Genomic DNA, 11,201 nt, shown 5'->3' on the forward strand with positions numbered 1-11,201 from the left:
GGGGCAAGTTCAGAAACTGAGCGGTGTAATAAAAGTCTGGCAGCAGAAGTTGTGATGTGTGTAGCATGAATGTACACTGATCGTACAAAACATTAAGAACACCTTCGTAATATTGAGTTGCACCCCCCTCCCTCTTTTTCCATCAGAACAGATTCAATTCATCGGGGCATGGACTCTACAAGCAGTCAAAAGGGTTCCACAGAGATACTGGCCCATGTTGACTACAACGCTTCTCACAGTTGTGTCAACTTGGATGGATGTTTGTTGGGTGGTGGACTATTCTTGATACACACGGGAAACTGTTGAGCGTAAGAAAAACAAGACAGCAGCCTTGCAGTTCTCGACACAAACCAGTGCGCATGGCACCTACTACCATACCCCGTTCAAAGGCACTTTAATCTTTTGTCTTGCCCATTCACCATCTGAATAGCACACATACAGTTGAAGCCAGATGTTTACATACACCTTAGCCAACTACATTTAAACTCAGTTTTTCACAATTCCTGACATTTAATCCTAGTAGAAATTCCCTGTCTTAGGTTAGTTAGGATCACCACTTTATTTGAAGAATGTGAAATGTCAGAATAATAGCAGAGAGAATTATTTACTTCAGCTTTTATTTCTTTCATCACATTCCCAGTGGGTCAGAAGTTTACATTCACTCAATTAGTATTTGGTAGCATTGCCTTTAAATTGTTTAACTTGGGTCAAACGTTTCGGGTAGCCTTCCACAAGCTTCCCTCAATAAGTTGGGTAAATTTTGGCCCATTCCTCTTGAAAAGAGCTGGTGTAACTGAGTCAGGTTTGTAAGCCTCCTTGCTCACAAACGTTTTTTCAGTTCTGCCCACAAAATGTTCAATGGGATTGAGGTCAGGGCTTTGTGATGGCCACTCCAATACCTTGACTTTGTTGTCCTTAAGCCATTTTGCCACAACTTCGGAAGTATGCTTGTGGACATTGTCCATTTGGAAGACCCATTTGCGACCAAGCTTTAACTTCCTGACTGATGTCTTGAGATGTTGCTTCAATATATCCACATAATTTTCCTGCCTCATTATGCCATCTATTTTGTGAAGTGCACCAGTCCCTCCTGCAGCAAAGCACCCCCACAACATGATGCTGCCACCCCTGTGCTTCACGGTTGGGATGGTATTCTTCAGCTTGCAAGCCTCCCCCTTTTTCCTCCAAACATAACGATGGTCATTATGGCCAAACAGTTCTATTTTTATTTAATCAAAACAGAGGACATTTCTCCAAAAAGTACAATCTTTTTCCCCATGTTCAGTTGCAAACCGTAGTCTGGCTTTTTATGGCGGTTTTGGAGCAGTGGCTTCTTCCTTGATGAGTGGCCTTTCAGGTTATGTCGATATTGGACTCGTTTTACTGTGGATATAGATACTTATATACTGGTTTCCACCACTATCTTCACAGTGTCTTCACTTTGTCATTATGAGGTATTGTGTGTAGAAGAAAAAAAGAGTGAGAAAAACAATCTATTTAATCCATTTTGAATTCATGCTGTAACACAACAAAATGTGGAATAAGTCAAAGGGTGTGATGAATACATTCTTAAGGCACTGTCCTTAACTACCAACCACCCTCATCCTGCAACCTCACCCCCTCCAGAGCCCTGCATGGCTTGTCATGTCACAACAGAGGTGCCGTCTGTGAGAGCAAGGGTGAAGGGTCAGGTTGCCAGTCCCCATCCCCATACGCATACCCTTCTATATATAGAGAGGTAGTTTCCTGTGCCCTGTAATGCGGGGCATTAAAACAGTAAAGGCCAGAGGACAGGAAGAGCCAGCATGAGGCCCAGAGAGCCTGGCGTACTACACATTCCCCCTAGCTGTCAATCATCAGACCAACCCATCATGACATCAGAGTGATACTAACTATAGTATAGTCACTCTAGTATTGTGTCACCACTATATTCTCTCTGGTACGCTGTTGGATCCACTATTATTGAGAAATTATTTGAATGTGCTTAGTTTGTGATGGTGTGGAGTAAAAACATTTGTGTAAAGCTCTTTAATATTCTTAAACCATTATGTTTTTGTAGTTTCACATTTTAGTGATCTTGGAAATGCATTGTTTGAAGATTCAGATCATAGCACATGGAAATCCTAGGTCCACCAACTTAAAATAATTGGCTAATCTACAGAGTTATATAGTTGACCTGGCTAAACTCAACAGTTTACCATGGAGTTGAACGCCGACTAGCATGGACGGACTGGAGCTCTGACTGATTTCAACAAAAAAAGAACATTGTTCTGTGTAATTGCGGGATATTCTTTGGGTGATGAAACAAGTAGTTTTTTATAAAAACATAATTTTATGTGATGTCAGAGTGCCAGTCCGCCCACACTAGTTGCCGCTGAACTCCATCATAAATCGTGGAGTTGATTTTAATTAGCTACCTATAGCTATGCATAGAGAGTCCTGCTTCCTCTCCACATCACAGCATTAACACACTCCAGTATCCTATATGTGCTAAATCAAATCAAATTTATTTGTCACATACACATGGTTAGCAGGTGTTAATGCAAGTGTTGCGAAATGCTTGTGCTTCTAGTTCCAACCATGCAGTAATAACCAACGAGTAATCTGACCTAACAATTTCACAGCAACTACAGCAACTACAAGTGTAAAGGAATTAATACGAATATGTACATAAAAATACATAAATGAGTGATGGCCGAACAGCATCGGCAAGATGCAGTGGATGGTATAGAGTACAGTATATACATATGAGATGAGTAATGTAGGGTATGAGAACATTATATAAAGTGGCATTGTTTAAAGTGGCTAGAGATACATTTAATTACATCAAGATGGCAAGATGCAGTAGATGGTATAGCGTACAGTATATACATCTGAGATGAGTAATGTAGGGTAAGTAAACATTATATAATATAAAGTGGCTAGTGATAAATTGATTACATACATTTTTCCATTATTAAAGTGGCTGGAGTTGAGTCAGTATGCTGGCAGCAGCCACTCAATGTTAGTGATGGCTGTTTAACAGTCTGATGGCCTTGAGATAGAAACTGTTTTTCAGGGTGAACAGGCAGTGACTCGGGTGGTTGTTGTCCCTGATGATCTTTTTGGCCTTCCTGTGACATCGGGTGGTGTAGGTGTCCTGGAGGGCAGGTAGTTTTCCCCCGGTGATGCGTTGTGCAGACCTCACTACCTGCTGCTGTGCCTTCTTCACCACCCTGTCTGTGTGGGTGGACCATTTCAGTTTGTCCGTGATGTGTACGCCGAGGAACTTAAAACTCTCCACCCTCTCCACTACTGTCCCGTCAATGTAGTTAGGGGGCTGCTCCCTCAAATCCATGATCATCTCCTTTGTTTTGTTGACATTGGGTGTGAGGTTATTTTCCTGACACCACACCTCGAGGGCCCTCACCTCCTCCCTGTTGGCCGTCTCGTCGTTGTTGGTAATCAAGTCTACCACTGTAGTGTCGTCTGCAAACATGATGATTGAGTTGGAGGCGTGCATGTCCACGCAGTCGTGGATGAACAGGAAGTATAGGAGAGGGCTGAGAACGCACCCTTGTAGGGACCCAGTTTTAAGGATCAGCGGGGTGGAGATGTTGTTACCTACCCTCACCACCTGGGGGCGGCCAGTCAGGAAGTCCAGGACCCAGTTGCACTGGGCGGGGTCGAGACCCAGGGTCTCGAGCTTGATGACGAGCTTGGAGGGTACTATGGTGTTAAATGCTGAGTTGTAATCGATGAACACAATTCTTACATAGGTATTCCTCTTGTCCAGATGGGTTAGGGCAGTGTGCAGTGTGATGGCGATTGGGTCATCTGTGGACCTATTGGGGCGGTAAGCAAATTGGAGTGGGTCTATGGTGTCAGGTAGGGTGGAGGTGATATGGTCCTTGACTAGTCTCTCAAAGCACTTCATGATGACGGAAGTGAGTGCTACATTTAGATCGGAAGAAGGTGCTACAATTAGTCATTTAGCTCAGTTACCTTAGCTTTCTTGGGAACAGGAACAATGGTGGCCCTCTTGAAGCATGTGGGGACAGCAGACTGGGATAAGGGTTGATTGAATATGTCTGTAAACATACCAGCCAGCTGGTCTGCGCATGCCGGGGATGCCTTCTGGGCCTGAAGCCTTGCAAGGGTTAACGCGTTTAAATGTTTTACTCACGTTGGCTGGGGCTGGTTTTTCTTTTGTAGTCCGTGATTGACTGTAGACCCTGCCACATACTTCTCGTGTCTGAGCCGTTGAATTGCAACTCCACTTTGTCTCTGTACTGACACTTAGCTTGTTTGATTGCCTTGCGGAAGGAATAGCTACACTGTTTGTATTCGGTCATGTTTCCGGTCACCTCGCCCTGATTAAAAGCAGTGGTTCGCAAGTTCAGTTTTGCTCAAATGCTGCCATCAATCCACGGTATCTGGTTGGGGTATGTTTTAATAGATGCTGTGGGTACAACATCCCAGATGCACTTGCTAATAAACTAGCACACCGAATCAGCGTATTCGTCAATGTTGTTGCTCGCCGCAATGCGGAACATATCCCAGTCCACGTGATCGAAGCAATCTTGAAGCGTGGAATCCGATTGCTCGGACCAGCGTTGAACAGATCTGAGCACGGGAGCTTTCTGTTTTAGTTTCTGTCTATAGGCTGGAAGCAACAAAACGGAGTCGGGGTCAGCTTTTCCGAAGGGGGGGGGGGGGGGCCTTAAATGCGTTGTGGAAGTTAGAATAACAGTGGTCTAGGGTTTTGCCAGCCCTGGTAGCACAATTGATATGCTGATAGAATTTGTGATGCCTTGTTTTCAGATGAACCTGGGTGTGTGTACTGTATGTGTGTGGCTATGCGTGCGTGCGTGCGTGATACAGTCACTCCACCGACATGTCATGATTTTAAGATGTGAACTGCAGTTGGCGTTGCGTGAGAATATTATCTCCTGCTTAGCTGTGAGGATCGTCTCTATGCTCTCCAGGTCTTGACAGGTACGCACCACACCACGCCATCCAGTGCCAGGTAACATTATGTTTAGGGACTTTGTTCCCTTTGATGGGCTGCTTTGCTCAAAGGCCATCGCCTTCAGGAAGTGCCTCAGGGAATGTATGTGTGTGTGTACCCAAAAGCCCTAACCTGGGAATACCTGGAAAAACCAGTTGTTCAGTGAGTCAGTCAATCATTCAGTCAGTCAGTGTGACCGGAATCACTATGTGTACTTCTATGTACATGTTCAGTCACATTTTGGACGTTAACCAAAAGAGCATAACGTGGCAGACAGAGACATGTCAGACAACTCTGGGGGTGTGACAATGTGTTAATTGCTATTTGTATTGGACAACTGCTGCATTTCAGGGACTAGATGTCCCAACCTTTGTGGTTAAAGGACAGCCATATGTTTGTGAATGGCTCCTTCTTAGTCATCTGGCTGATAATTGTCATGAAAACACACACACACACACAGTATGTCAGATGGTTAAAGTGGAACTGGTCTAACCGAGGAGTTGGAAGTATACTTATGTAAATATGTCACTGTGTGACCTGACCACTGTTTGAACACTGTGTGAAAAACTACTACAAACTGTCGAGAAATTAAGAAAGACATTGTTAGAAGGAAGTAGAGAAAATAGTAATTTATTAATAACTTATCATTTCTTTACATTCGTAAGACAGGAGTGTGGACTTGAGGAGTGGTGAGGGTTGAAACCAAGATGGCTTCTCCCACCGACAGTTCTTCTCTCAGGAATGAGAGAAAGCCAAATCCACCCATAATTTTGATTATTTTCTAAAACAACAAAAAACTGCATTTCACAGAATTTCCCTGAAGAGGCAAGGCCTCCTTTTTTGTTAACATCTCCCAGACTTTGTAAGCCTTGAACACAGTTAAGCATTCACTTGCATTAACCCTAATTGTTCCTCACTAAACACCAACAGAAAGTAGCCATCATAAATTGGCTTCATTAAAGGTATTTCCACCAAACTTAACAAATTACAACTCACGTTTCTTAACATAGGCATGCACTGACAGTTTCAGTGATTTGTTGTAGAATTATTTTTGCTATGATTCAATTCGGGTAGAATTGTGATAGAAGGTGAAAGCATAGCTCGGGGAAAGCCCTTTGAGGGTTAATGCACAATAACACATCTATGTACAGAACTAAGGCATACAACCTGACTGATGAGGGTGGGGGCAAAAAACGCCTGTCGGCTGAAATTACATTTAAAGCAAATATGATATATATTACACATATACACAATTTTACGATTCTTGGAAAACCTCCTACATTTTTTGGCATAATAAACTTAGATACTGATCAATATACAGTTGGTTGGCTTACATGAAATAAGATTTTAAAAAATAATAATCAGTACCCACTTGTTGCAAAGGGTATATACTAGACAAGAACAAGACTTTACTGTATTGTCTTTTATATTAAGATATATACACTTGTATAAATGATTAAAATGACTCCACACATGTAAAATCGAGTTCAATACACGGTGCCGTCTAACCAGGGATGTTTCAACCCCAAACAGGCAAGTCTTCGCAGAAGACAAGTAATATGCACCCCAAAAAATTATGAAGGTGCAAGTACTAGCCCAAAAAACAAAAAAGTATTTAGAATCATATATATGTTCAGATAGAACAATCATGTCTCTTTGGCACACCAGCCTTTCGTCGTGAAGCTAAACGTACACATGACCATCAGATCACTTAACGTCTCTTTCAAAGCATTGACATAATTTTTTTTAGGCAAAAACCTCATTGAGTCCAATAGCAATATATGGTTCTAGAAAGTTCATGTGCTTTGTCTTTCTTTCGCTTCCCCCTCTCTTCTCTCTCTTTCTTTATTTGTCCCCATTTTTGCAGCAGCTGTTTGTGAGCCCTCGGGCAGATCGACCACGTGCCCCCTTCAGAGTCCATGCTTGGCAGCTGTCACCTCAAGCCAACTGTGTCAACAACGGCATGATGTCACCGTGTCACAACAGGTGATAGAAATAAAGTAGAGAAACATTTCAGCGTTTCATGAGGTTTCATTTACACCTCTGAGCCAGTAAGGGGGTGATGGTGGCGCTGCCTCACGTGGACTCCAGGGGGTCCAGCTGGAAGACGTTGTGGTTGGTGGGGGTGGTGAAGTACAGAGGTTGTGTGGGGGTCACCACCCGGTTATCACAGGGGCTCTTCAGGCCCAGGGTGCGCTCAAAGTCCAGGAGTTGGCCCATGAAGTTGAAGTTGGGCGAGATGTTGGACTTCTTCATCTTGACGATGTCGTAGGCGTCGTTCATGGACAGGTTGAGCTTCTGCATGAGGTAGGCTACGGTTACCGTCACGGAGCGGCTGATGCCGGCCAGACAGTGGACCAGGACGCCACATTTTTGACCGCGAGCCTCATCTGAGAAGGACAGGAACAAAGAGGAAGAACAAGTTACATACTTTTGTCAGATATTCATCATTTGTATTTAGAGAAAACACAAGAGCAACACAAAACAGATAGATATTCTGAAAATGAGAAATGCCTACTGTGAAGAGACTAGTGTAAGGGAAACAACAGTCACATTCAAGTAGTAGACTTAATGTTAATGCTGTAGTCCTAAATGCTAATCAGTTGTAGTCAACATTGACTGGACCATTTCCACGTTTAAGCAGCAGAAGTCTGAAATGATCGTAACAGTCTCCCACACACTTCAATCGCCAAACGGCTGCGGTCTGGTACTCTGCGCATAAACAGAGCCGACATTCTTTCATTTGGTCAGGAGTACCACAACTTGGAAATGTACTATTAACGCTCTATCAAGTCATTCTTCAGCCGGCCCGGTTACTTGACAATGGTGCCATTTGGGCGTGTAAACGTAGGAGTCATGAGGGCACCCTGTCAGGGCTTACAGGATGTCAACAGAGCCTGTAAATGGCTCTCTTTGTGAAAGGAAAACATCGCTGCACTGTCCTAGATTACTTTCAATGGCCGTTTCCTTCCTGTTGTGTTCAAATTACCCCCTCCCTCCCTCTCTCCAATTTCCACACAGGCCTTTGTATTACAATTACACAAGGCTGGGGGTAAGCTAGGCCCCGGCTGCAGACAAAAAAGCAGGCAGGAAGTATTCCATTGAAGATTAATCATTGTAATTGGGAGCAGTTTATAGTACGGACCATACAGCTAGAATACTATTTCTCTGCTTGGCACAACAGCATGAATCTTGTTCCCTCTGTAAATCCCTCCTTAACTGGCTTAATAAGAAAGTACCCAAGGACACCTATTATCCAAAGTGCACAACAATAACGAAATAACTTCCTGTGATATGACGATATCTTACTAATAAGATGTCTGTGCTGTGGGCCTGTGGCTTTCTTTCACTTGCTAGGCCAATCACTGCTATATAGGCGTAAATATACAACTACATTTATTACCCTCAATTCATTCTGTGGTGATGTAAAATAAGTCTGCTTTATATACATATTAACCCTGCACCTTAAAATAAATTGTTGTGTGTAAAATATAATTTGAGAGCTATCAGTGTGCTTGAATAGAAGGTATTGTGCTTACCTATGAAGCCAATGGCCTCTGGGAAGAACTGTGACAGATTCTGGCTCCAGTGATCTGAGATGGGGATCTGCTTGTACTTGAATCCCCCTGCGTTCTCGAACATGTTGGGCAGGTTGGGAGTCACGTTCAGAATGTACTTGATGCCAAACTCTTCCAGAATATCCAGGTTGGTGGAATCCTTGGCGCAGCCCAGGTAGAGGTGCGGGAGGATCTCCACTGGGAAGGAGGGCTGGGGGTTGGAGAGGGGACTGCCGTCTGAGTCTGTGGCGCTGCTCGGGTCTCGGTCGATGTCGGATTCGATATCCGACGAGTCTGAGCTTATCCGCAGCCCCCCGAGGCCGAGCACCTGGGCCGTAGGAGAACTGCTGTTGAAAGAGCCGACCAGATTGGTCTCGCACTGGGCAGGGAACTCGGCTTGGAATTTGCTGAAACCACCTGTAAGATGAATTAAATAATAGTGTTAGACAAATCCATTGATTAAAAACAGGCCTCGGCTACTCTATGTTGTGACCAAACACACCTGCATTATCCTATGCGTTTTTGCGCAAAATTGCACCCAAAATATCACTTATTAATTATTATTCACCAAATTTGGCCTACATTTTTGTGTGAAATGTGTGCTTCTGGAAAGAATAACAAAACTCACCCTCAAGGTAAAAAGCCTTGTAGCCCTCGTCTTTCATCCTCTTCAGGAGCAAGCCCAGCACCGAGCCCCCGTTGACATTTTCGTTCCATTCCCTGCTGTATTCGTCATATAGCACAATGGTATCCGTCTTGCACCTCCGCGCAAATCTCTCCCGGTCCTCGCCGTTTGAGAGCAAGGACTTGATGGAAAGATTGCCCTTCTTCAGCCGCCGGAGCATCAGGCTCGGGATGGCCACGTTAATCGCCGTTTCGACGTGCGAGGACTCGTATAGCTCCTGCGCTCTGCAGTCCATTACCAACAGGCAGTCTTTGCGCGTCTTGAGGTGCTCCTGCAGCCACTCCACGGTCTTGCTGATAGCCATTACCGATTCGAACTGAACGGGCTTGAGCTTGTCGAGCATTTAGCAACAAAAAACAATTGTCACTTCACTGCTGGAAAATGATGTGCTTGGTCCCTTTTAGGCTACCGCAAAAAAACGTCCACAACAACAGAACGTTATGAGGACTGGATCATTGAAGAAACGGCAACGCAGACTGATCGAGATAAAATATATTCTGGAATAATTTAAGAAATTAAAAATGATATATTGTTTTTCTCACGACCGTGGCTGTTTTGTAGGCCTAGTTTGAAACGAAATCAACAAAACAAGATTGTTTCTTAAATATCCGACTGTAGATTGCCTATAGGCCTACACTATCAGTAACACTCATTCATGCAGCTGCGTGAAGAATGTCCCATGTATTTATCAATGACTCACTGGCCAGCACAGACGTTGTCTTCGTGTTATATAACTGCCGCTTTCGCATAGAAAATATTATTCTTCTGTAAAAAATCTAAATAAGAGGGATTGATTGCAGTTCAGTTACAGATGCAAAGCACTTGCATTTCCAATAATGTATTCTGTTGTCGTCTATTCCCAACGTTCTCGTTGTGAATAAGCGTATTTTGTTCTTGTCGACCCTGGCTCGTCGATGTGCTCTCTGCAGTGCCAAACTAGTGAATGGTTACAAACCCGAGGCGTTTCAATGGATACATTATATCGGCCAGCCAATCAGAGGGTGCCGAGCAGTCGTCGCCCTGGAAACGGGGCCGGGTGGAACGGACTGTGGTGATGAATTGTTAATAACTTTGTCATTCACAAAAAAAAAGCAAAGAATTTCCGCTCCGGATAAAGTGAGTTCAAACAAACAGAAGTGGCACTGCAGGGGAAGGAAGGAGAGGGCTATTACTTTAGTGCGTAGAGGGGGATCCTACCTTGTGCTCAGATTTTTTAATGCCAAAGTTGCGCTATGACAAGTTTATTGCACGGTGAGGCAGAATTTTAGAGACAATTTATTTGGGGACAGGGAGGCACGATTGAATTTTGGAACCCCAGTGAATGTATTTATTTTTCATTGTTGTAATTTTTGTCAATTAAATCAACTATTTTATGATTCCATAAAATGTTATAGGATGTAATTATTTAATTAATATATTGCAATTAATTTGGTCTTCTAATTGAACATGCTTTATAAAGTAGATTCCAATGTAGACATATTGGGCGCGAAAGGCTGTTCATAATGCATGCTTAATTCCAGTATCCGTGCCAAAAGTGCACCTGCAGTAGGTAGGCCTATAATGCTGGCCTAGGCTACACAGGATGCGTTTACACAGGCAGCCCAATTCTGATCATTTTCCCCAAATAATTGGTCTTTTGACCAATCACATCATATATTTTCACATAAGCTCTTTTTCAGAGCTGATCTGATTAGTCAACAGTGTAAATTCAGCCACAGAGGATTAATAAATATGTTGGTTTTCTGAAGCAGAAGTGCGTGGGTTGGATGCTATAGCACCTCTCGTCTGGGTCTATTTTTATCCGTTCGTTACACTACTCCTTCGGCTCCAGAGCTTTGTGTGGGTGCAATTTCCATTTTATCATGAACATCTCTCGCGATCTCTTTCTCTGTTAAAACAAACATTAAAACATTAAACAATTAAAAGACTACATCAAAACCACACAATTGCACTACAGTCAACCGGATCT

At 43.4% G+C, this 11,201-nt stretch overlaps 1 protein-coding gene across 1 annotated transcript; it reads right to left on the minus strand.

Annotated features, from left to right (window-relative positions):
* Nucleotides 1–5,604: 5,604 nt before the first annotated feature.
* Nucleotides 5,605–10,237, minus strand: dusp6 (dual specificity phosphatase 6). Its single transcript, XM_029667430.2, has 3 exons — nt 9,176–10,237; nt 8,530–8,964; nt 5,605–7,380 (listed from the first exon to the last, which is right to left on the minus strand). Exons 1-3 carry the CDS (start codon nt 9,573–9,575, stop codon nt 7,067–7,069), a joined length of 1,149 nt encoding a protein of 382 aa, XP_029523290.1. The 5' UTR covers nt 9,576–10,237; the 3' UTR covers nt 5,605–7,066.
* Between the last annotated feature and the right edge of the window lie 964 nt (nt 10,238–11,201).

The sequence above is a fragment of the Oncorhynchus nerka genome, linkage group LG9a (genome assembly GCF_034236695.1).
Source record: "Oncorhynchus nerka isolate Pitt River linkage group LG9a, Oner_Uvic_2.0, whole genome shotgun sequence".
Classification (NCBI taxonomy): domain Eukaryota; kingdom Metazoa; phylum Chordata; class Actinopteri; order Salmoniformes; family Salmonidae; genus Oncorhynchus; species Oncorhynchus nerka.

Bases quoted from the DNA above. Each gene is read 5' to 3' on its own strand.
- dusp6 (XM_029667430.2), bottom strand. From the start codon at position 9,575: ATGCTCGACAAGCTCAAGCCCGTTCAGTTCGAATCGGTAATGGCTATC. The intron at 8,965-9,175 runs GTGAGTTTTGTT...TTCATCTTACAG, and splicing joins CAAGGCTTTTTACCTTGAGG to GTGGTTTCAGCAAATTCCAA. The intron at 7,381-8,529 runs GTAAGCACAATA...TGTCCTTCTCAG, and splicing joins AGAGGCCATTGGCTTCATAG to ATGAGGCTCGCGGTCAAAAA.